Source organism: Capricornis sumatraensis, chromosome 1 (genome assembly GCF_032405125.1).
Source record: "Capricornis sumatraensis isolate serow.1 chromosome 1, serow.2, whole genome shotgun sequence".
Taxonomy (NCBI): domain Eukaryota; kingdom Metazoa; phylum Chordata; class Mammalia; order Artiodactyla; family Bovidae; genus Capricornis; species Capricornis sumatraensis.
Window position 1 is genome coordinate 90201004 of NC_091069.1, and position 26833 is coordinate 90227836.

General features: G+C 40.2%; 1 protein-coding gene across 1 annotated transcript in view; it reads right to left on the minus strand.

Annotated features, from left to right (window-relative positions):
• Positions 1 to 26833, minus strand: part of RASGRP3 (RAS guanyl releasing protein 3) — a 116978-nt gene that overhangs the window by 22031 nt on the left and 68114 nt on the right. Inside the window, exons 2-11 of the mRNA XM_068977086.1 lie at positions 25781 to 25913; positions 20769 to 20959; positions 19510 to 19612; positions 17640 to 17702; positions 16760 to 16891; positions 15057 to 15204; positions 13400 to 13573; positions 12896 to 13012; positions 10645 to 10920; positions 2917 to 2994 (exon numbers count right to left, since the gene is read on the minus strand). Coding sequence (XP_068833187.1) covers positions 2917 to 2994; positions 10645 to 10920; positions 12896 to 13012; positions 13400 to 13573; positions 15057 to 15204; positions 16760 to 16891; positions 17640 to 17702; positions 19510 to 19612; positions 20769 to 20838 — 1161 coding nt within the window. The 5' untranslated portion in view covers positions 20839 to 20959; positions 25781 to 25913. The remainder of the gene's footprint in view (positions 1 to 2916; positions 2995 to 10644; positions 10921 to 12895; positions 13013 to 13399; positions 13574 to 15056; positions 15205 to 16759; positions 16892 to 17639; positions 17703 to 19509; positions 19613 to 20768; positions 20960 to 25780; positions 25914 to 26833) is intronic.

Below are 26833 nucleotides of genomic sequence, written 5' to 3' on the forward strand. Positions count from 1 at the left end.
AGGACTAAACCCTTGACCCCTTGGTACTTTGTAAAGCACCCCCATCTCCTCAAAGCACTATCATAAACTCAGAGGGATACCAGAAGATATTTCAAACTTCCAAGGGAAATATAGCTATACTCAATATTTGTCAGACTCCACACAAACTACAAAGTTCACCCATTAAATCATTCTATGTTTCTACCAATGATATCATATCTTTGTGAAGCAAAAAATCAATTTGGAACAAGTAATAAAGGTGACAGTATCAACATGATTCCAAGATTTAAGACATTGTACAATGCCTAACGCACATTAGTATTTGTGGTTATTTAAGAATGAAATAAAAATAATATCTTTTTAGTGTGTATTTTTCAAGCAGGTACTAAGTCATTAGAATATCAATATTTATACATACTTAGTTGCTTGGACCTAACTATTCTATAAGTAGAAATGTTAGGTATTTCTTTTGACCTAGAGGTAGCATGAAAAAACTGAGGCACAAAGGATGCCACTGTGAACAGAAAAAGGTCGAGAAGCTCTGAGACTAAGTAGGCGAGGTTGGCCGGCTCTAGCTGCAAGCACGCTAAAGCCACAGGCTCTCAGTAATAATCCCGACTGGAAATTGTTCTCTAGTTCCCAACAGGCGTCAAACACTAAATACAAATAGGGTGACATTCCACTTAGAGAAGAGACAGACAGGGATTGGGAAATGCGTATTCATAGAGTTTTCATTTTAGCGGGCTTCCCTGGTAGCTCAGTGGTAAAGAATACGCCTGCCAATGCAGGAGACACGGGTCCGATCCCTGGGTCAGGAAGATTCCCCTGGAGAAGGAAATGGCAACCCGCTCTAGTATACTTGCCTGGAGAATCCTAAGGACAGAAGAGCCTGGCGGGCTACAGCCCATGGGGTCACAAAAGAGTTGGACACGACTGAGCAACTAAACAATAGGGTTTTAGCACTTGGAAAAGTTTTCAAAAGCTTCTGCTTTGATAAGAGATAAAAAGACTCTTTTGGCACTTCCTTGGTGGTCCCGTGGCTAAGACTCCATGCTTTCAATGTGGGGGCCCAGGTTCAATTCCTGGTCAGGGAACTATATCACATGTGCTGCAACTAAAGATCCCATCTGCCACAACTAGGACCTGGTGCAATCAAATAAATGAATACTTTTTAAAGTTTTTTTTAATATTGTATGGAAATATCTCCTAAAATTGGCAAAACTTGAGACTGAAAATAAAGTCAATCTAAAGGGCACAAATCAGGCATGTATGCCAACATGGTCATTCCTACCCTGTTTCTGAACAAGAGATGGTGCGGAAATGATGGGAAGCATCATAGGAAAAAGCACAGGCGATGAAGCCAGACAGTCCCGAGAGGAATCCAAATTCTCCCGCTTACTGGCTGTGTCAAACATACCTCTATGCTCACTAGACTCTGTTTGCTTAACAGAGTCAATGAGATAACATACGTATTATGACCTGCCAGGCATTCAACAACCAACAGGCAGCAATTAAGATGCCCGGTTACAGCTAAAGGAAGGTGTCAGGAGGCAGCAATGCTGTGTGCATGTACAGGACAGCTTCATCACACCAGAGCTGTGCAATGAAAGAGAAGTGTACAAATTCCCTTTTCTCAATAACATGACTTTTCTTTCCTGCTTGTATTTGCGCTCAGTTGCATCTGACTCTTTGTGACCCCATGGACTGTAGCCTGCCAGTCTCCTCTGGGATTTCCCAGGCAAGAACACTGGAGTGGGTTGTCATTTCTTATTCTAGGGGATCTTCCCCACATAGGGATCAAACCTTCGTCTTCTGCATTGGCAGGCAGATTCTTTACCACCGCACCATCTGGGAAGTTCACCTTTCTTTTGAGCTCTTTATCATGCTGATTTTGAAGAGTCTGGCCTTAACACCTCCCTTTGTCTGTGCTGTATCTTCCCATAAGGCTGCGTTCTGCAGTGTCCCCAGAAGATGAGCCTCTTGGGACTGGCAGCGAGAGGAACACAGTGATGGAAACACCACTCATTATTTTAAGAACAGATGCTACTAGGTCAACTGACTCAGACTCAAGTTTATGCTCTCCCACCTGGCCTTCACTGTGAACAGCATTCACAGTCATTCTGCCTCTTTCAATTCAATGGTTCAGAATTGTAGTGGGTATTAATAGATGGACAGACTTAGAGCCTAGAGTTGCTGGCAACACACCACAGAACTCAGCTGGAATGGAGGTAATGAATGAGACATTTGTAAGAAAACTGATCTCAGGATATATATATAAGAAACAAACAAATTTTTTCTTCATCATGCAAACCTCATCCTTACTATAAATTTCATATTCATCCTGAAATTTTTCTTCCTGATGTAAAACATAGCTGAGCTACAGTCTTCTTGCTAAAAGTAATGAGCAGTGTACACTCAGTAATGCAATTTCTTCAACTCATTGTATAATGTTTCTTTACTAAGAGTTAACTATCAATTAAGTGAGGCGCTATCCAAATAAGATATTGAAATTCTGAGTTGGGTCAATCATTTGTAGAGAAATTTGTGAATTATGATTAGGGTATTTAAAATTTATTAAATCTAATTTTATGTTGAATAAGCTTTTTAAAAAGCCTGGAAGGCTCAGAATGATCTTTAACATTAAGTCGAGTTATTGTTACCACTTTTTTTTTTTTAGCCCTATATGTTGGTAGTTCTCAGAGGGAACATGGAAGATCAAGAATAAAACAGAGTAATTGGAAATGATGTTCTCTGTTAGCCTGTGAAGTGAAGAGATAATTATCTGTCAAGGCTAAGCTGTTCCACTGGTAAAATGAGAATATAGATTTTTTTAATTCCTCAATCTTTAGACCACATAGCACTATTGTAATGGGCAATTATTGTAAATGACAAATAATGGTGTTTGTCACTAATCCTCAGAGAGAAAACAATACCTACCGATTTAGAATTTCTAGGCTCCAGAACCAGTGATAGTTTGTAAATATCATCTTCTGTGTGATAGAGGTCCAGAGAAAGCTACAACAAATTAAAAGGGATAAATCAGAATGCTGAATTATTTATTTACTTATTCACATTGCTGAAATTTCTTGAAACCAAATGCTTGGGGTCAATGTAGAAAGCTGAATGTAGAACATTAAAAAGATAGCATGGCAGAGGTGGAAAATGAAATTTCAGAAAGAAAAAAGTTAAACCTAGTGTGGTCATCAGCATATAAGAACCATGGACTCAATTCCTCAATAATTATTGAGCAGCTCCTAAGAACCAAGGTCCTCAGAGCCAGAGGTCAGGAATCCTTGACATCACAGAATAGGACAAGTGCATAAAATATGGAATCAGCGCTGTCTTACAGGTTTGATTCGAGAACTGTAGAAATAAAGCAGCAATGAAAAGGTTTCTATTATTTCCGAGCATTGTGCTAGGTTCTGGTGATACAAAATGGTATAAAGTCATTTATGCCCTCAAAGGCCTGACACTTTATTTGAATAACTAGGACCTGAACACAAAAAGATATATTCATATAAACAAAAGGCAACACAAGCTAAATGCGAGGAAGCTGTCCCACCCCAAGCGCTGTAGGAAGTTCTCATGGAGCAGTGTGTATAAGCACGGCGGAGAGGTTCTGGAGATCTGAGCTCAAATTCTAAGCCTGTCTCTGGTTAACTCTGTGATCTTGAGCCAGTTACTTTCTCTCTGACATTCAGTTTCCACTTCTGTAAAATGGGAAAGATCACAAAAATCCCTTATCTAATTGGATTTTTATCAGGATCAAATGAAATACTGCAGGTAAAGGGCTTCACACAGGGCCTGGTATGCAGTAAAATCTCAGGAAAGGTAATCTGATGTTGTCGCTGTCATTGTTATTGTTACAACTACTAAAACTACTCTTGTTTCTGTGTGGAGGGACCACTGAAGGCTGAAAAGATCAGAATGGATTCACAGAGAAATTTGTAAACTGGGACCTTCCAGGGAAGACTTAGAAAAATACAGAGAAAAAACAGGGTAGGCAAGGATAACAACATACACCAAGACTGAAGAATATGGATAAAAATCTACAAAACCTTAAAATGCATGGTCTCATTCACCTAAAACAGAATTCATAAGAATTAAATACGCCTGGATAATTCCCATACATGCCCTTCACTGGGAAGATGAATCCTACCATGGATGGCATCATCAGGGAAGAGAACCATGTGCCCTGTCCTTTCTCTGACCATTTAAGCATGAAATTTTCCTTTAATATATTTCATCTAAAAATAAAAGCTTAGGGACTTCCCTGGTAGTCCAGTGGTTAAGAATCCACATTCCAAAGTAGGGGATGCAGGTTCGACCTTTGGTTGGGGAACTAAGCCCACATGCTGTGGGGTAACTAAGCCCACATGCCGCAACTAAAGAGTCCACCTGGGCTGAGAAGACGCACACCACAAAGAAAGATCCCGCAGGTGCCACAGCTAAGACCCAACGCAGCCAAAACAGTTAAATAGTTTTCTACTTAGGAAAAAATTCAAACGTTACAAACTCCATTAAAAAAAGGCTTAGATAAATTAGATAAAGGCTTAATGTGTACGGGTATGGAATGAGAGGGAAGAGAAAGAAGAAGGAAGCAAGAGAAAACTCAGAGACAAAGGATATCTTTGAAGAATTTATCTTTCTGTTTTATCTCATTTTTTTTAAAAAAAAAAGCAGCTGGCATTATAAAACGGCATTCTTGCATCGTTCATTGAACAAATATTTATCGGCTGCCTAATATATGGTAAGGACCATTCTAGTTACTATTCTACCTACTAAACATAACATTTAAGCTAAGAATTTCACACATCTGATCATGTATTGCTTTACCTAAACTTTGTCATCTAAAAGTTTTTTCCAAGCATAATAAAATTGACAATTGACTTTACTACAAAATTACACTAGTATCATTTCAGATCAGGAAAATCCTGCTCACAAAGAATGCACACTGTATTCACCTTCCCCTGAAAAGCAGTCACTTCTACCTTTAGGGGCCCTGACTCTTTGCTGGAGAGGAACTAGCCCCATGGCACAAACAAATGCTATTAGGAGCCAGACTACTATATAAGTGAGTGAAAGAAGATGTGAGAAAGGGAGATTGTGGTAGAGACATTGGTACAATGCAGTATTTGGCAACAGAGTTTTGCAATGTGATTAACTTGGGGATCTTTCCTCTTAGCCCAACAATAAGAAAAATTTGTGCTGATAAGTGGAATTTGATACTGGATCTCTGGGTTAGGGAAGCAAGGGGGCGGGTGTGAACTCTGATGAATGAATGGAAGACAGCCACTACTCAGCTAAGGCAAATTGTCATCAGTCTGACAACAATTGCCACATCTTCCAATTTATCAAAAGAAGTCACAAATCTGGACCATTATATGAAATACTCCCATTTTAAGCACTGGCATCTAATAATAAAAAATTTTTTATGATTCTTGTGGGTCAAATAAAGCACATCTGCCATGAAAAGTCGCTGACCATTTTATAAATTCCACAATAGAAGACTCTCCTGATCTTCAAGCCTCATGAAAGCAAACAGCATACCTGTCTTTTCTACCCCCATAATCCCTGTCCTAGTTTGCTACCTTGCACTGTGACTGCTACCTAGAAAACTGAGTGACTTCTTCCTTCTGAATTACTTGATATCAGGAGTTAACCCAGGCTTTTATGAGTATGTTCCTGTCTTCCTGACTCCTTCTGTAACGATGGCACTGGCATCTGCTGGAGAAGAGAAGATGGCAGTGCAAGAACATCCAACCAAAAACCTAAATATGCCACACACCACGTAGGGGAGATGCTCTTTCAAAAGATACAGAACACTTTTGGGGATTTTTTTTGTGTCAATGAATAGATACCTGACTCCATGATGGAAATGTTTTGGTCTTCTTCCAAGGTTTGCTTTCCATTTATTAGTGGCAGTATTAACCTAAGAGAGTCAATACCTTTTCTTTAGTGTTTTTTTTTTTATTGGAGTATAGTTGATTAACAATGTTGTGTTAGTTTTAGCCTTTAGAGTCTGTCTCAATCTGTAAAATGGGAGTCAATAATAGTTCCCTCCCAGGTTTGGTGGGAAGATTAAACAAGATAGTATGCGTCCACTGCGGTTTGTTTTAGAGGGTCACACAGAAGGGAACTGCAGGGTTTGGCTTCCAATCACTATAGCAGCCAAATGCCACAGTGTTCAACCACGAATATAGACCTGCCATCTGGGTCAGTCTTGCCATCTCTCTGCTTTCCCAGTCACAATCTTACTTGCTTTCTTGGATCTCCTCTGGGTGTTATGGCCCTGTTCTACTTTCTACACACCTTTTTAATACTAGAGGCAGCTTGTGAATGGGATTTCAAAAATCTTTATTTGCATCTAACATTTTAAGTTTGGTTGTTTCTGAAAAATGTTCTGAGTCACTGTTTCAGGTTGTTGCTTTTACATCCAAGCCTATCAGCAGAGATAGCTGTGGATTTAGTCTGCATCTTAGGACTGACATTGCCTTGACTGGAGAATTGTAAAACAACACACACTTGATCATCAAATTATCTCCATTCACAATTTTTACAATTCTGCCTCTCCCTCTCCCTCCTCCTCCTCCTCTTCTTCTTTTCTTCTTCTTCAATTGTAAAAATACAGGGGCTTTCCAGTTATTTGCATATACTCAGAATGGTAAATGTAACTGATAGATCTAAAAATACTATGAAAAAAAATCAGACTATTTCATGTACTGTGAAACAAGAAGCCTCAGTCTGAAAGCTCCTGGTTACATGAATTAGGATCACAATGGAAAGGGTCTTCTCCAGATCTTCCCTCAAACAGGGAATAAGCCAAATCACAGCGGTTTGGTGGTATGGTCGCCTTTCCTTCATGTGCCCAGTGCTGTTTGGGGGGCTAAAGTTACGATTAAAAAAATGGCAAACAGAGTCCCTGCTCACATAGATTTTGTTTTGTAATTAACTTTTCTTTACACACTTCCCCCACAGTTCAGTTGGTAAAGAATCCCCCTGCAATGCAGGAAACCCCGGTTCAATTCCTGGGTCAGGAAGATCCCCTGGAGAAGGGATAGGCTACCCACTCAAGTATTCTTGGGCTTCCGTTGTGGTTCAGCTGATAAAGAATCTGTCTACATAGGGAGAATGGCATTGAAACATGTATAATATCATATGTGAAATGAATCGCCAGTCCAGGTTCGATGCAGGATACAGGATGCTCGGGGCTGGTGCACTGGGATGACCCAGAGGGATGGTATGGGGAGGGAGATGGGAGGGGGGTTCAGGATAGGGAACATGTGTACACTTGTGGCAGATTCATGTTGATGTATGGCAAAACCAACACAATATTGTAAAGTAATTAGCCTCCAATTAAAATAAATAAATTTATATTAAAAAAAGAAAAGAATCTGTCTGCAATGCGGGAGACCCGGGTTTGATCCCTGGGTTGGGAAGAACCCCTGGAGAAGGGAAGGGCTACCCACTCCAGTATTCTGGCCTGGAGAATTCCATGGACTGTATAGTCCATGGGGTCACAAAGAGTTGGATACGACTGAAGCCTATGAAAAGAGAGATTATTTAATTTTCAAAGATGCAAAATAAAATAAATATCAGCAATATTCCCACATTACTGAGTAAATGTCCATCAGAGCATGAGAGAGAGAAACATCCAAACTGGGGATTCAGAAGTTGGTTATTTGCAAGCTTTTTTGTCCTTTATGACTCTCAGCTTCTTCATTTCTAAAACAGGAAGGAGCAGGGATGATGTTATACCCTCTGACCTGTCCAGGCTACATCACAGGGTGTGTGTGAGAATCTATTGAGGCAATATATGTGAAAAGTGCTGTGAAAACTGGAATCAATTACTACAGAAAGTTCAAGCATTGCTATACATAGAGCGGGCAGATACATAGGAATCGCTGATGAACTTAAAAGTTCTACTTTTCCTTATTTTGGAGCTTTCAATTGATATCAGCTTCCTCACCAGAGCCATATTTATTTATTTATTTTTATTTTTATTTTTTTTTTCAGAGCCATATTTAGAAGCAGTCACTTCAGGCAGAAACTTGAGCTAGGGTCTTGGAGCAGAAAGAATCACTCCTTCAATGCTGTGCCTAAGAATGACCTCACATGCATTTGGGCAGCTGCCAATCAATCATACGATCAATCATATGGTTCTCATCCCAACATGTATGTGGTTCATGAAATGTTCACTGGGCTCCAGTGAACACCTCCTGGGAGCCTCCTCCACCCTGATTCCGAGGAGATTAATCTGCCTATGGCCAGGAAGAATGAATGCACTGAACTTTCTCCTTGGTTGTGGGGAGAGAGAAAGGCTCTTGGCTGTAAGTAGGAACTGATTGATGATTGTGCTCATCTCTGGAAATTTGCTATCCTGATGCGTGCTGGGCTGGAACCACAGGATCAGCCTGACACTTGGTTCCTTAGTCCCAAGGCTCAACCATTCCTTACATCTAGAACCACAGAAGTTTAGAACAGGGTGAGACCTCACAAATGAGCACAAAACTCCTTAGGAAAAAAATACAAAGTCAGTTAGAAGGAGACAAAGCTAAAAAACTGCAGAGGAAAGGTCAACAGCTATTATCTCCCATCAGAGATTCTGGCCCGGATACTACACTCTACTACCACTGTTCTGACTAAAGATGATGCCTGGTGGCTTCTAAATTTTCCTTCAATTTCTAAGAGAGAGAGATAACTAGAGACTGAGGTTTTTTCTTTTTTCTTTCCTTCTCAGCAAAAATCCAATTATTTCTTAGCTTTTACTTCTGGAATTCAGATTTTCCATCAGCATCCCAAAATTTCATTCAAAATCCTTTAAGATTTCTCTGTCATGATGTTGCTTGCTGCATTTACAATTAAAAATTATTTCCCCTACTCTATCATAATCTTTCTTCCAGATGAGAATCTGCCCAGGTATAGGCACCTGCTATGTGAAGCTATCCTCCACCTCAGGGAGACAGTCTGAACACAGACACCTGAAACCTCGGCTACACCCTGAGACTGGTCTGCAGACATCACCTGTGTATGGGGGTTTACACAGTCTGATTAGGGCTGCAACTCTGGTCACTTATTCATAGAAACAGATTTACATGACAAATGATTAATAAATGCAGGTGCCTGGATGATTGTGAGGTTCCCCCCACACCCAGTGAGAATGTCTGTGTGTTTATTATTTGTCACACAATCTGAACCCCAAGAGATTTGTGTTTCTGTGTGTTGACCACTTCTGCTTTATACGAAGAAGGCAGCTGCCATTGTTGCCTACACCTAGGGGGTCAACTCTTTCTTTGGTAGACAATTATGTGTTCTAGGAACAGTGGGTGAGAAGGTCTAGGAACCATACTCTTATTCCAGTACAGTAGCCCTAGAGGATTTAGCCCTTCAGAGCTTCGGAGGGATTGTTGTTTTCATTTCCTATGGCCATTGGAAGGAAGTAGTTAATTCAGTATTGCAGCCAAGTTTCAAATGTTACAGTGTCATAAACCCAAACAAGGAAGTTACTCCTCCACTTGTTTCAGCTAAGCTGAGAGAATTTGCTTATGCCTCTTTCCCCCTTACAAAGAAGCAGCCAATGGGAAATATTCTCTTCTACACACCTGTGTATCTAAAAGTGCTAGGACCTAGAGACCAGCTAACTGTGTGTGCCACTAATGCCCAAAATGATGAGAAGTGGGTTAATTTCTTTCAACCGACATCATTCCTAATTATAGCATTCAGTTCATCTCTTGAGCCCCTACATATGCTAGGTACTACGAAAGGTGCTGGGGACATGCGATGCATAAGGCAAGTAGACAGAAAAAAAAAAATCTAATGTCAGGTGGTACCTCCTATAGATAAGAAAGTACAAAGTGCAAGGGCAACACAGGTGTCAGATGCATTACTGCTTTGGAGGGAAACAGAATGCTCCCTGAGAGCATCTAAATAAAGAGAGAGGCATTTAAATTTAAGCTAGTCATGGGGTGCGGGGTAGGGGGTGGGATGGAGGGGTAAGGAAAGAATTTTCCAAGAAAATGCCATGGCCAGAAAGTAGAAGGCAGCAATTACTGGTGGAAAGTGTAAGCCCCATACTCCTCAAAGGCAGGTGTGATGCGGGATCAGGTGATCAGAAACGAGGAGAGACTAAGAGTCAGAAAGCAAGTCCGGAAGGGCCTCCAGGGCCAGACTGGGAAGTGCCTCTGGTGGTTTGGGGAGGCTGGTGGGAGTGGGGGCAGGGAGATCTTGGAGAAGGTTCCTGCTTTACTCCCGGCTTCAGCTACAGCAATGTGGTGAGGATCCAGAGAAGCCAGTGAGCTGAGGGCATAGGGAAGGGGGTGATGAATTAGATTAGTGTGATGCAGGATTGTGAAGCCCTGAGGACAGAGCTGGGGGGCCTCTCTAAGAACTCCAGAAACCAGAGCTGTGGGGCAGAGACTGGGACCTTCAAAGCAAACGGAATTTTCTGTGCTTGGAAACCATATTTAACAGTCTGAATTTACGCAGGTTACAGGTGTGGCTTCCCCACCCTTCCTCCTTTGAGATTTCTTCCCAACCACTGACCCCGCATCCAACCCCTCCCCTGCCCTCATTGTGAACTGCTGGCGCGGATCTTCCTGCATCCCCTGGGAGGTGAGGTTCAAGCTCTGGTCTATTGGAGCACAAGCTCCAGCCCATTGAACTCACCGTGAGCAAGTTGATCAAATCTAGGTTGGGTTCCAAGTGGTGGGAGGCATTCTGCAGGGAGACCAGTTCACTCAGGGTAACGGAGAGCTGGTGCATTTTCACAATGTTCACTTTGTTCTCCTCTGTCCAGTCTGGGAAAATGACGTGGACTGCTATCAAGTCTTTCAAGTGGACGCCAAGGATTGGGATTTTGAAGCCGTCACAGTCGGCAAAAGCCTTGCGGTAATTACAGTAATTGCCGTTGGAGGAGACCAGCTCCGTCATTTCATTCCAGTTCTGGGGAACAGATGGAAAAGTAGATTTTTCAAACGGCCTTCCCTTCTGCCCACCACCAGGCCCAACAGTGTGTGGCTAGGAAATTCCTCTGCTACCAAGAGAAGTATTGATTGCACCAACACTGATGCAGGGAGATACTAACCAGGAAAAAGAAAGTTAGAAAACCTGACTATGAATTGGACAGCCTGTTCCATTCTGCTACAAACCAGAAATAGCCCACACCTCTGCCTACCTACTAGGGATGTTGAGATGTTAAATGGCATCATTATATAAGTATCTAATAATTCATGGAAATATTACAATCCAAAAAATAAGCATATATTATATTAACATATGCAGTATGTTAAAATTTCCTAGTTCCAAGAAAGTTGCATTTGAGATATAACTTGAAGGGGACAGGACAGGGACAGGGGCAGGAACAGTCATGTTGATGTGTGAGATAGCTGTGGTTTTGGACTCTGCCACTAAGTAAGAAGGTGACCTTAAGCAAGTCACTTCACTTTTAGGGACATTAGCTTTCTTTTCCTGCAAGAAAGAGGAGTTTGAATAAATAATTTTTCAATATACACTGGTGGTTCCAAGCCTCTATGAGCCTCCATTGAATTATCTTTTTTTTTTCAATTTTTTTTCCATTGAGTTCTTATTTTCACATTTAAAACATGTTTTGCTCTCTACTGGAAATTCGGTACTAATCTAAAGGAAAATGAAACACACAATGAGCCCCATTATACTTGAAATGAGTACAGTGTTTGAGGTTAGTCAGCAGTGCTTCTGTGTCTTAAATTCTCCTGTTCATATGAACAAGTTATTGTTGGTTGTCTAACAGCAACCAGACCTTCCTAATAGACCCTAAGGTGACTAGTATACTCTTTCCCATGTGTCTCAGATGGAGCTGTTTCCATGCCCAAGTCCAAGCATAGGTTCTGATCTACCATCATCATAATTTCATCCCCCTGGTTTATGATTGGTTCAGGAATAAGAGTTAAGCCAATCAACATGTTGCATTCCTCTGGATACTGTTATTGGCCCAGGGGTGGGCATGTGATTTGAGATGATCCAATCTGCCTAAAAAAAGAAGGCCTTTATTCCATGGGGACAAAGCTAAAGAGGGGTTTTCCCTACCTCCAACTTTCATAAACAAAAGAGCAAAATTTTTCCACTGTTGCAGACAACCCAGTCAGGAGGGAAATCAGTCTGATGAAAAACAAAAACAAAAACCTCACACTAAGCGGAATTCAGAGCAATTGAGCCAGAGTTCTGATCAGCCCATGCATGGACTTGGCCTTGCCTCTGGACTTTCCAGGTATGTGACACAATCCATTTCCTTATTATTTAGACAATTCCAAGATTTTTTTTTTTAACTTATATCTGAAAGGGTCCTTAATGATACAGCAAAGTACACTTTTACAGAGAAATCTTTTCATAAGGATGAAATGTTCTTTTTTGCTCCATAAGGAAATATTTAATTGTGGTCTGGAGGAAGTTCAGTTTGGGAAACAATCATTGCTTTAAATTATTTTTGTTCCTGGAAACTCAGCTATAAATCTGAAGGCTTTCTATACAAAAGATTTCTTTCGGTCCCCTCCCTCTTCTTTTGTATCTTCCCCCATGTGGAATCCAGTGCTATGAAGAGAGCAAGTGTTCAATGACTTCATTTGAGGAGTGGATAATAGGAATGATATCTGTCTTATTTGCCTTATAACCTTCATGTATTTCATAATACCGATCACATAGTAAGCACCAAATGCATATTTTTTGAATATTTACAACTACAATATGTTAATGGGGTTTAAAAGCATTTGTATTGAACACTTGCTGTCACTTCTATTCTGTTTTTCCAGGAGGTATGGCTATAACCTCCTATTGTCTAAGAAAAAAACTGTCCCCTTCTGAGTGACATTTGTTAGGATCATCCTACCTCTAAACAATTTCCAAGCAAATTTTTTACTTGGGATTATGATCTGGTTCACTGTACCTTTGTAACTTCTGAAGAAAGATGAGAATGGGTCTCTTTGAGCCGGGAAATGGAACTATGACTAAGGCCTCCCACCACTGCCATCAGGGTGTTAAAATTTTTGAGCTGAAGGAGCTTCTGCAATTAAAAAATGTTAACTTCAATACTGTGTAACAATTTTTGAATTATTCTCACCTTTTGGCGGTACAGATGAAGTCATATACAATTTTAATAACAAGGATGTAGGAAAAACAATATCAATTCAAAATGAAATACAAACAGAACTCACTAGAAAAATATACCAATCCTTTCACAGAAAATAGCTACATTAAATACTTCCAAGTGTTGCCAATTAAAAGCAATCTTCTTGCGTGAGAGAAGTATATTTGTTCATTAGACATTTATGGGTAGTTTAATTGCCTTCTACATTGTGAATTCCAAATTTCTTCAATGACTTTTCTCAACCAAGTGAATGAATATCTAGAATCCTTTAAGAATCCCAGTCTAATTAACAGACATACATACCTTGGCAACATTGATAAACTTTGTGATAACTTCTGCTCTTTGCTGAGGAGTTGGTTTGCTAAGAACCATCAACTGGACCCACTTAGAGATTCCATTAAATAAAGCAATAGATCTCTCCAAGGTTGGGTTATTCTCCAGGCAGCCATGGATGACATAGCTTTGGTAATCAGTGAACTAGTAAAGGAAGATTCAGAGACTCTGAGTTATAATGGAGTCTTTGAAAAATCATAAATTAGAATGTTGCATGGAACATAGATGAGACAATGTTTCACAACAACATCACTATTTCTTTCATTTCACACTTACAATGGCTTCTTACACATATGAATATACTATGAATAATGACTATATCTGTACCTTTAACATCCTATTTCACTGCATTTCACTCTCCCATACACAGACACACAATTATTACACACCATAGTGTTGGTGGGGAGGGCAAGGGACAAGACTCAAAGTCACATTCCAGTGAGTCCAAAATTTGCTGGATCTTAAGATCCACATGGGGCATTTGCTAAAACACTGGTTTCAGGAAACTTGTTAGACCTAAAGGATCACTGTTCCAGAGGAATAATCTAAGAATCTCCATTTTTCACCACTACTGGTAATTTCAGTGGTTGGGCAAGTTCGAGATACAATGGCATGCATTAAAGAAGAGGAAATGAACATAACAATCATAATTTCAAGTCAGAATAAGCTTGCAAAATTGTTTTCAAGAAGAGAAAAAAATAGTAATTGAAGTAAGGCCACTCTTTTGCAAAACAGACACATTTTCTCGAAGTCAGCATGGGAGTCATCAGATATTAATACACAAAAGCCTCCTATCGTATAAACAGAGCACAAGGTTTCCTCTCAGGGCTTGCCTGTGGGGACCCAAAAGGTCCTCTCCAAGCAGGATTACTCAGTGAAAAGAATCAGTCTTTCAGAAATCCATACTTCTGACCTCATGTTCTTCTTTGCAAGCAATAATGTAATTCATTCTTTGGCATCTTGGAAAAGGAGTGACATGCCCAAAGCTTGGTGAGACAAAGACAAAGGCTATTTGTGACTAATTGTGGAAATAGTATAACAAATGGAAAATGAGTAAGTGATTAGGTGGCTAGGAGACCACAGTCAAAAGGAAGGGGTCGTAGAGAAGGAACTCTATCAAGACAAAGTAAGAAAGAAATGTTTAATCCAGGATCTCCATCCCTGAGAAAGAAACAGCCTAATGTTAAGATTCTTCAGGAAGCTTACAGTTCCTAATTTCAACCTATACCCATAATTAGCCATTTATACAAATCCCAACCTAAATAAATATTTCTCCCCCCCCCCCCCCAAATGAAGGGCCCAGCCAAATGCATTCACTTGGGAGACATCAGTGGAGCTAAATAAACCTTGAATGGTTAAATCTCCACCAAGTATTTAGAAAATCACGCTTTAATCCTATGAAAGGAGACATTGAAAATAGCGACAGAAATATAGCTCCTGAGCCATACAAGAAAGACAGGATAATATTTATCTTTGGTTAAAAGCGATGTTCCTGTGAATTAAGGGCACTTTTCCAGAGGAGCACAGTGACGGAAGCTGCCAACACTTCAGAGTATGAAGATGCAGCTCTTGGGAAAGTTGGCATGGAGGTTGTTATCCTTGGAAGAATAAATGTCCAGTTTCTTACTGAGATCCTTCTAAAAGATTTATGCTCCAGAAAAGTGAGGTGTTCGGCCAATTCAATGGGCTCCAGATGGTCGAACAGCAGACAGGCTTTTCCCTTCTTGGATACTTTTTTTCTCTGTGTGACTCTTCTCATCCAGTCATAGGAAGGACTATGAAAGAAAAGCAAGTCTGGTCAATGTGCTGAAAGCCCATTTCACTCAATGGAAGTTATTAACCTACCGACTCTCTAACTCTTTGCCTGCTTCCAGGGGCTTGTGCAAAATACATGCCCTATCCTTCGTGTTTGAAGAGAAACCCACTGACCCATTGCCAGTAGAACATAGTCTTCTAGTTGTTTCTCCAGACAGGGTTGGTTTGCATGGATTGATCCAGAATCTCTTACTTGGTCTTCCTTGTGAGCAGTAAGGTCTGAATCATGAGGGATTTTGTCAATATGTAGTTGGGAAGGAAACCACCAAAATCGATATGGTCCCCAACACATAGATTATCTGAAAAATTTGTTATAAAAACAGAGGGCTAGAACCAGACATTCTGATTTACTAGGAACGAATAATCTGAATAATCTATTTTTTAACATCAATGTTTACCAAACACTTGATGTTCCAGGCACCACTATGATCACAGGTATTAACTCATTAAATCTTCACAACTCTATCAGGTATTGCTATTATTACTCCCATTTTATAGATGAGAAAATATAGGCACAAAGAAGTTAAAAATTTATCCAAGCTTACATAGCTGGTAAGTAGAGGAGTTGGGCTGAACAATCTATATTTTTAACAACACCCCTAATAATTCCAGGACCATTCACCATGGATCACTCTTGAAGAAGCATTTTAGGAAAAGAGACTAGAGTATGAATGCTTAGGACACAAAAGTATATATATTTTTAATATGGATAATAATACTTACAACCCTAAAATAGCTTTATCTGTAAAGTTAGCTAGTAATATGAAATGCTAGCCTAATTAGCACCAAGTTCCTAATTACTGAGCTAATCAGTTCATGGCACAGCTATGGTCCACATTTGCACAGCCTCAGGCTGACATGAGAAGCACCATGGTACAGAGCATCTCAAATTTGAATGAGCATATGAACCACTTGGGAATCTTACTAAAATGGAGCTTCCAATTCTGCAGCTTTAGGGTGGGGCATGAGATTCTATGTTTCTATCGAGCCCCCGCCCCCTGGTAATGCAGAGCTGCTGATCCACAGAACAAGGGCATAGTGGCAAGAGTGCTGATCCACAGTGGCAAGGGCATAGGAGACGAGATTCAGTAACCAAGTACTGAGCATCTATTAGGTGTCAAATACTTTCTCATATTATCTCATGTACTTCTTGGATGCTCATTATAACCCCATGCTGCTGCTGCTGCTAAGTTGCTTCAGTCATGGCCGACTCTGTGCGACCCCATAGACGGCAGCCTACCAGGCTCCCCCGTCCCTGGTATTCTCCAGGCAAGAACACTGGAGTGGGTTATAACCCCATAAGAAAAGTACAATTTCTACTTCACAATCACAGAAATTGAAGCTTGGAGAGATGAACTATGTCCAGCGGGACTGTGCTCTTTGCAGCAAAGCTTTCCTCGAAGAAGCACACCTTGATTCTGAACAGGTATGGATGGAGGTCAAGTGGGATCATCACTACTCCCTCCCCCGAAAAGCAGACTCATCATATTTGAAAGAAGCTTGCACCATTCTTACATGCTGGATATGTCGATGAGGCTGGTGTGTTTCTCATATCCCAGTTGACTAGCTACTTCCCGGAATTCCTCAGTCATACGGATCAAACCAAGGTCCAAATTAAACTCTGCAGGAAATTTCACAATCCAGTACCTGAAAGACATCAGTATTTTTGACAACCAGAAGATTTCAAGCTAGATCTCTGTGGAAACTATGGTGTCATTTTACAGATTACATTTAACAATGCTTCAAGACCATACCTCAAATTAGCAATCTCTTATCCCCCATCCATCGTGTTGAGTCTTGCTCTTCCCTGCTTCAATCAAGGACCCAAGTCCACCACTCCTACTTTGAGAGTCTCTTTCTTTCTAGAAGCACAGCTGAGAAGAAACCCTTCTCCCAACTCATAGTAAGTAGGTGGGAATGTGTACAGTGAGGGAGTAGAAAAAAATGAATGCACTTTTTCTCAGAACTGCTTTCATCCCCTAAACACACTGACCACTGCTTGATAGTCCAAAAGAAAGATAAATTCTATGCCCCCTGCAACAGAAAGTGAAAGTGAAATCGTGTCTGACTCTTTGCAACCCCATGGACTGTAGCCTACCAGGCTTTTCCATCCATTGGATTTTCCAGGCAAGGGTACTGGAGTGGGTTGCCATTTCCTTCTCCAGGAGATCTTCCCGACCCAGGGATTGAACCCGGGTCTCCTGCATTGTAGGCAGACTCTTTACTGTCTGAGCCATCAGGGAAGCCACCAGCAACAGAGGAGAGCCATTTTTAATAAAATCAACAAAAGGGGGATTTGAGCCCATTTTACTGTCAGATTAGGTCTGTAGTTTAGGGAAAAGAAAACTGTCAATAATTCCAGAACCAGAAACAAGACAATTAAATTTGTAAGTACCTCATGAAGTAGCAGATCTTTAATCGAAATTCATCACAGCCTTCTCCACTGGCATTTCGATAGGTACACTAGTTAAAGAAAAAAATCCTTGCACGTTGTTTCCTTTGCACAGATCTGTGGCTGTTGAATCAATTTAGATGAATTCTTAAGAAGAGGACTATACTATTAGGGTGACGTGGATGTTCATGTGGGGAGAAAAGTGGATTCTGATGACATCAGTGCTAAATAACTAGCGCCACGTATTATTGCTCTGAGATGTATTTTTTTGGTCTGCAAGAGAGGCCACTTATAAAGTGAATTTTACCTTCCTGAGCACTTGCCAAATGATGACTGTCAACTGTAATGACAAATATACTACTAACTATAGATAATTTAAAATGAATAGTACATAGAAACACCATTTTAGCCAAAAAGATTTTATACGTAGGATTAATGGCGTATGTAAGTACTCTAATTTCTTTAGTATTTGAAAACGTCATTTTGGGGTATATTAATATACACATCTTGCAGTCTATTTATTCATACCTTTTAGCTAATATTTATTGAGTTCATGCTATATGCCAAGTATCATGGATATGCAGTGAGCAGGGAATCCAAAGAGAGGAAAATCTAGAGAAATGTAAATTCACAGGTGGTTTCAACTTTCATACAATCTGTGCTTTCAGATATTAAGCTTTACTGTATCTAAATACCCCTTTCTATTTGTGTTTCATATAGCAGTGGACATACTGATGATGAGAATACTGTCTGTGGGCACATTTTGTGGACAGTGTTTGGACCCTAAGGAGGGAATGGGGCAAGACTAAAATAGTTCCCTCCATCCTTCTCTACATACCACCTTTCAATAGCAGGACCCGTGGAATCCTTGGACCACAAGGTACTAAGATATTGCTCATTTCCAGGGACCTCTGTTCAGGGTGAATGTTCCCTTCTCGTCTCTAACACCTACTCCCTGTCTGAGGTTGAGGGGATGGTTGATGATGGAGTGAAGAAGTAGAAAGTGGAGGAAACTTTAAGGAAGCAGATGGAAGCCCCGCTAGCCCTAGTAACACTCAGTGGCCCCACTCCCTCTCAGGCTCTCCCTGCCCTGCAAGGCTTCTCACTCATCTGCAGGACCCCTGGGCTTGCAGCAGGCAGAGACTATAGGAACCCGTAATAAACATTAGATCTCAGGGACTAAAACCTCCTTATAAGTATGTGACTATTTTGCAGCCATTTTTCAGTCATTTGGCTTTTAGCCACCTTTTAGGATTGTACCATGCACAAAAGTGGTGGATTGCTAAAAGTCCTTATTATAGAATGGGGTTTCTAACTATGGTTTTTTCCTTTGCCTTTGTATCAGAAGAGAATCTAAAATGAACGATAATCAACAGATTATAATAAACCTGCTAGAATGTTCCTTGTGTCTCACCAGCAAGGGACGATGTGAAAATTTAGGTGGTGTTTATGCCTGAGCCAGATCATATTATTCTGGCTGGCATTTCCATATGTCTAAACTGTATCCTCTAGGTCCACCATTCTGCCTTCCTAAAAGGAATAAAGTAACTCTTGAATCAGTGTTAAATATTCTTTCATTATACTAAGAGCAGAAATGTTTAAGACAAGTTAGAAACATTCAGGCTACAGCTCCTGTTTCATTTCATATCAAGTGATTATTTTCAAGCAGAGCCAAAACATTCAGATGGATAATCAACTATTTGGTCAGTCATCCAGATGTTTTGTCTAGACATCTATATATATTCACAAAACGGCTGGATAACTGACTGAAGACTGTTTATTCATCTTAATTTACTGGCTTTGGTTAGACACTTCATCTAAGTACAGAACTTGATTTATGATTGTAAAAATTACACAGTAGTTAAAAAGATATATGCAGAGAAGTTTTTCTGCCAATTCAGTGGAAGACAAATACCATCGGTGCATGAGTAGAACTATTCTTGGCAAATAACTATTATTCAGCTCTCCATTGTCATCTGTTAAAAAATAAAAGAAGATTAAGAGGTGAGGAGACAATTGCACATACTACTTTTCTCTTTTTCTAATATCAGTAGAGAACCATTAGTGTCAAAAAGTTCTTGTAGACCCAATTATCATTTTCCTCCTACTTCTGGTATTTCCTTGCAAATTAAGTGGGTAGGTCTCATCCTTCCTCTGGTGTACAGTTGCCAAGTTTCACATATAAAAATATAGGAGATTTAGTTAAATTTGAATTAAAGCAAACCACAAAGAATTTTTTAGTACAAGTATGTCCCATGCCCTATTTACGACATACTTATACCAAAAATGTGTCTCATCTGCAATTCAGATTTAACTGATCATCCTGTATTTTATCTGGCAACCCTACTCTGTCTGGTTTAACTCTTCCTAAAACAATTCAACAAACAACTTCTTTGTGATTCTATTTGTACAAGGAATAATCCAAAATGCTAAGGTAGTTAGACAACATGAAAAGCATATAGCTGTAAAGACTACAACTATGGAGGAGATATAAGACTTATAGACAAACATAGAATGTAGGAGATTGTGCTAATGGAGGAAACAGTCAGCATTCCTGACTGGGGAGTACAGAAATGATACTATGAAGATTTGAGATGACACTTTAAATGAGGCCTGAAGCAGACTTTCAATGAAGGAGCATGATACAGGCAGAAAGGCAGAAAGATTCAGGAATGTTCCAGAAACATTAAGTGAACAGTATGTCTGGGTATTAGCTGTGGACAGTAAAAGGAAGGAAACGCATGGGGCGATGATACTGGGGAGACAGACTGGGGTTAATAAAAAGGCCTTAAATAACAAGGTGTGTGAGTGCGTGCTAAGTCGCTTCTGTCGTGTCCAACTCTGTGCGACCCCATGGACTGTAGCCTGCCAGGCTCCTCTGTCCATGGGATTCTCCAGGCAAGAATACTGGAGTGGGTTGCCATGCCCTCCTCCGGGGGATCTTCCCAACCCAGGGATCGAACCTGTGACTCTTATATCTCCACACTGGCAGGCGGGTTCTTTACAGTTAGCACCACCTGCGAAGTCCCAAATACCAGTGTATGGAGATTGACTTCTGTTCCATAGCAACACTTGCAACTGAACTGGGGGAGGTAGAGTAGCAAGATGTACACAAGGGAGAAAGGCTCATACCAAACATCTCAATGCAAGTGCTCAGCAGCTCATCTAATGTTGCTGCTTTCCCAAGTCCGCTTGACCCCATGGTTATGTGCCGCCGTCAAAAAACTAGGGGCATTTTCAACGTCATGCAGATCATCTCCATAATTATGCAAGTGGGTGATGTCTGTGCTTAGTGGTGGTCTCCGTCCTAAAGTCTCAGGGATCTAAAAATCAAGAAGAAAAAATATCAGACTAGAGTTCTGCCAGACTAGTTAACATATCTTTAACTAGAATTAAAGCATGGCTTTCCTACCTGAAAAGATAATGACTTCCATTTACTCTGTATTTCTGCAAAAAAATTATCAAAGTGATAAGAGATTGTGTGAATCACCATGATGGCAAAATGCCTGCTAAACTATTCCTTAGCATGTATAATGCTCTGAGACCATGGGAATGTGTGTGTGTGTTAGTCACTCAGTCATGTCTGACTCTTTGCTACCCCATGGGCTGTAGCCCACCAGGCTCCCTTGTCCATGAAATTCTCCAGGCAAGCATACTGGAATGGGTTGCCATTTGGCAACCCATGGAGAAGGAAATAACATCTTATTTTTCAGTTGAAAAGAATTTACAACATTTTACAATTTCTTTATTTTCTAAAGTGATAAAGACATTCAGGAGCATATTATAATAAACATTCAGTTCAGTTCAGTCTCTCAGTCATGTCCGACTATTTGCAACCCCATGAACCGCAGCATGCCAGGCCTCCCTGTCCATCACCAACTGCCAGAGTCTACCCAAACCCATGTCCATTGAGTCCATGATGCCATCCAACCATCTCATCCTCATCCTCATCTTCATCCTCATCCTTCTCCTCCTGCCCTCAATCTTTCCCAGCATCAGGGTCTTTTCAAATGAGTCAGCTCTTCGCATCAGGTGGCCAAAGTATTGGAGTTTCAGCTTTAACATCAGTCCTTCCAGTGAACACCCAGGACTGATCTCCTTTAGCATGGACTGGTTAGATCTCCTTGCAGTCCAAGGGACTCTCAAGAGTCTTCTCCAACACCACAGTTCAAAAGCATCAATTCTTCGGTGCTCAGCTTTCTTCAGTCCAACTTTCACATCCATACATGACTATTGGAAAAACCATAGCCTTGACTAGATGGACCTTTGTTAACAAAGTAATGTCTCTGCTTTTGAATATGCTGTCTAGGTTGGTCATAACTTTTCTTCCAAGGAGTAAGCGTCTTTTAATTTCATGGCTGTAGTCACCATCTGTAGTGGTTTTGGAGCCCCCAAAAATAAAGTCATCCACTGTTTCCACTGTTTCCCCATTTATTTCCCATGAAGTGATGGGACCAAATGACATGATCTTCGTTTTCTGAATGTTGAGCTTTAAGCCAACTTTTTCACTCTCCTCTTTCACTTTAGTTCTTCCTCACTTAATGCCGTAAGGGTGGTGTCATCTGCGTTTCTGAGGTTATTGATATTTCTCTTGGCGATCTTGATTCCAGCTTGTGCTTCTTCCAGCCCAGCCTTTCTCAGGATGTACTCTGCATATAAGTTTAATAAGCAGGGTGACAGTATGCAGCCTTGACATACTCCTTTTCCTATTTGGAACCAGTCTGTTGTTCCATGTCCAGTTCTAACTGTTGCTTCCTGACCTGCATACAGGTTTCTCAAGAGGCAGGTCAGGTGGTCTGGTATTCCCATCTCCTTCAGAATTTTCCACAGTTTATTGTGATCCACACAGTCAAAGGCTTTGGTATAGTCAATAAAGCAGAAATAGATGTTTTTCTGGAACTCTCTTGCTTTTTCGATGATCCAGTGGATGTTGGCAATTTCATCTTTGGTTTCTCTGCCTTTTCTAAAACCAGCTTGAACATCTGGAAGTTCATGGTTCACATATTGCTGATTACTTGGATTAATTTTATTACAAGTATATGAAAGTGAAAGTGGCTCAGTCGTGTCCAACTCTTTGCGACCCCATGGACTATAAAGTCCATGGAATTATCTAGGCCAGAATACTGGAGTGGGTAGTCTTTCCCTTCTCCAGGGAATCTTTCCAACCCAGGGATCGAACCCAGGTCTCCTGCATTGCAGGTGGATTCTTTACCAGCTGAGCCACAAGGGAAGCCCAAGAATACTGGAGTGGGTAGCCTATCCCTTCTCCAGAGGATCTTCCCAACCCAGGAATCAAACCGGGATCTCCTGTTGCAGGTGGATTCTTTACCAACTGAACTATCAGGGAAGCCCCTACAAGTATATATAGAGAGATAAACTTTAAAGTACAAATATATTAATGAGGATTATATAAATGTGATCATGTAAATGTTGAACAACTGGTAAAAAAATATTATTTGCATAACTTTTCTAATAGTGTTATTAAAAGTATTAAAAATACTATAACAATAATAACAAGGTTAACAATAATCTCTTGAACATCCACATTATGTACCAGGTTTTATATCAGATGTTTTGCATATATTATCCAACTTGACCTTCACAGCAATACTATAAGGTAGTAATTATGATTTCCAGTATAGACACAAGGTCATGGGATTCACAGAAAATTGGCAGCTGGTCTAAAACCATACAATTATTAAAGCCTTGAATCAGAACTCCATTATAAAATAGTTTTTGGTTTCCCTTTGTTCCTTTTATTGCTCTCCCAAGTGCGGACATCATGAGCTGTCATAATTTTGCCCCCCAATCTAGTGTGAAAAATAGCACTCCACACCATCTCAAAAAGAGGATATAAACCAGGTTATTTGTCACAGAGGTAGAAGGAAAACGTGGTCCTGAGAACTGTCCATTTTATAGCAACGGCACGGGGAAAGTGGGATTAGAAACAACCTCTCAGAGATGCTTATGCCAAAAGTGTCCCTGTAGGAAACACACCATCATTTTATTTTACAGAGCAAGTCCTTGATGCCAGCTCCATACAAGGCTTAGAGAAATGGAGCCATCATCATGATGTAAGACAATTATCCACTTTGGACAGTTTAGCAGGTAAATATGGCCATTTGGGCTTCATCTCTTGAACTGTTTAAAGTCAATGTCTCTTTTACTCTCAAAGTTTATTTATTCCTTGGTAGTCATGGAGCACCTGACAATTACTAGGCACTAGGCAAGGCATTGCGGCTACCAAGATGAACTCGTCATCACCTCATCCCTGCCTTTGGTGGGCCCACAGTCAACTTCAGAAGGCAAACACATGAATGAAAAGAAAAGAAAAAAACAAGCCTAAGGTCCACATGTGCGGCTGCACTAGTTCAACGATGCCACTGAAGACTGGCATCTGAATGAGTCTCTTCACCAGCTAAATAAATCCAGTGGAAACACAGTCTTGTGCTAAAGGTACCACTCTTAGAGCATCAAAAGAATCATTTCATATGTCATAAAAATAACAGAAACACTGGTTCAATGCTGAGCCGCTTTGATACTCAAAGGGTTTGTGAAATGGGATTGTTAAAGTAGTGCAGAACCAACTCCTACATCTCTTAACAAAGTAACCTTGTCAGTAAGACCCTTCCCGAACACCATGATTTAACACAACACTCTCTCTCCATGCCCACCTCCCAGTTGGCATGCCCTATCTCCCACTCCAGTGTTCTTGCCTGGAGAATCCCAGGGACAGAGGAGCCTGGTGGGCTTCTGTCTGTGGGGTCGCACAGAGTCGGACACGACTGACGTGACTTAGCAGCAGCAGCAGGAGCATCTCTCTTCCTGGGTTTATTTTTCCTCATAACATGTACCCCCATTTGAGATGCTATACATTTGTTCATCTGCATTTAAATCTTTCTAGCAATATATACATAAGCTCCATGAGTACAGGAATTTTTGTCTTAGTTCTCTGGTGTTTTCCCTAATTCCTAAGATTTTGCCTCTCAAAAAAAGAATTTGCTGAATTAATGAATGAGTGAATGGATGGATAAAGAAAGAGCAAAATAAAAATGATAAAAAGCTGGTCTTTGAATATGTATATATTTGGAAGAGTGGATACCATAAAATTTTAAGAAGTTGTTTTTAGTTTGTTTTAGTACTAAAAGCTACTAAACTATAGCTAGTTTAGTAGCAGCTTTTAGTAAACATTACTGGAACAGAAGTTTTCTAGATTTTCTGCAGCTTTCTAGACATGATAGTATCTGCCTATACTCCATTGATGATAAGAACTTGGTACCTCTTCCAGGACATTTTGCAGCAGAATTTTTCTGATTTTCTTAATGCAAAGTCTGTCAAACCCACAAAAAGTCAACAGTGGACAATTGACAAGTTTGATTACCTTCCTGTATCAGTTCAGTTCAGTCGCTCAGTTGTGTCCGACTCTTTGCGACCCCATGAACTGCAGCACGCCAGGCCTCCCTATCCGTCACCAACTGCTGGAGTCTACCCAAACCCACGTCCAGTGAGTAGGTGGTGCCATCCAACCATCTCATCCTCTGTCGTCCCCTTCTCCTCCTGCCCTCAATAAACAGGATTTTTTTTCTTTTATCTTGTTAATGCTTGCTAATGAAGAGCAAATATTTTACTTAGAACCAAGCAACCTAGATTAATTAAACTAATTCTGAGGTCAAAACCAAAATTATTCAGCTAATCTGTCTGGGGAAGGTATTGACTTTCCCCAGAGGGTTAGAAGTAATCTGGCACCAAAAAACCTGTCACCATATTTGGAGTTATATTTGTGATCTGCAAAGAATCAGTACATGAAAGTCAGATGGACAAGGCTCTCCAGTTAAAATCTGTTTCTGCCATCAGTAGATGTATCTGTGTCCCTGTTTAGAATTCTATCACCTGCACATGTACCTGAGATCTCATTTCATTTGTGTGGATATTATTGTGTCTACAACTGTTTTTTCAAAAGTAAAGTTTCTTTATTACAAAGGCAATATACATTCATCATTTAAAATAGGACAGTAATGAAAAAGCAAAGAAAAATCACTATCCACAATTTCATCATCCAAACAACTGTTTCTTTCAGCTTTTCCTCTCATAATTATTTTGGCAAGTTTCTTACATAATCTACAGTAGCTTAAAGAAATACTTACCTATTGGTCTTACACAGATAGATATCCAGACCTGAAAGAATATTAAGGGCAGTTTTCATCACTGGCAAATGCATTGAGGATGCAGTCTGCTGAATTGGTTTATCCAACACAAATAACAAGTACTTTGGAGAACCTGATAAAAGAACAGAAATAAATCCCCAGAGTTAAATAATAGGACCCCCAAATAATCCATTGCGTTAAAGCATTTCCAAAACCCTTCAGTTATAAGTGGGTTTGAGATTTTTGTCTAAACATCACCCACAAAATTAATTAAAAAGACAATACATTTGAAGTAGTTATTTGGTGCCATGATATTTTTAAGATCAAATTGTTTTTTAAAAATAAAATAAATTCCAGCCAATTAAAAGCTACAAGTATGGAGAACTTCCCTGGTGGTCCAATGGTTAAGAATCCACCTTCCAAGCAGGGGGCGTGGGTTCAACCCCTGGTCAAGGAACTAAGATTTCTCATGCCATGAGACAACTAAGCCCCTGAGGGAACTGGAAAGAAGCCCTTGCAGCAGTGAAGATCCAGCGTGCTGCAACTAAGACCTTATGCAGCCCAAAACACCTACAAGCGTGACAAAACCAAAATTTATACCCAACATAAAATATTATTTTATTTCAAGTATACATCTATGGGTAGATTACTCATTAAGAATTTCCAAACATTGACTTTTGAATGTTAGTAAATCTCCAAAACAATTTGTTATGGTGATCATGAAACTGATTCTAAATCACTCTTGACAGTCTCAGTGAGAATGTCAATGTGATTTTATTCCTTGTTGTTTAGTCTTCTGATGGCTTTGGACTTGCTTTCGTGTTGATAGGTACTCTCTGGCTTCAGTGAAAATTATTGCTCCCCAGCATAAACATTTTTCACAAGTTTGAAAAGGATACAGTAAGTCAAAATTTCCCCAGAGCTTGAAATTTTCTAAGAGAGAAAGTCTCACTTCAAAAGAACAATAGACTTCTGTTGGGTGTGATTTCCAAAGGCCATGATGTCTTCACGCAGCAAAAGATTTTCATTAATGTGACTTGTGAAGACCCAAAA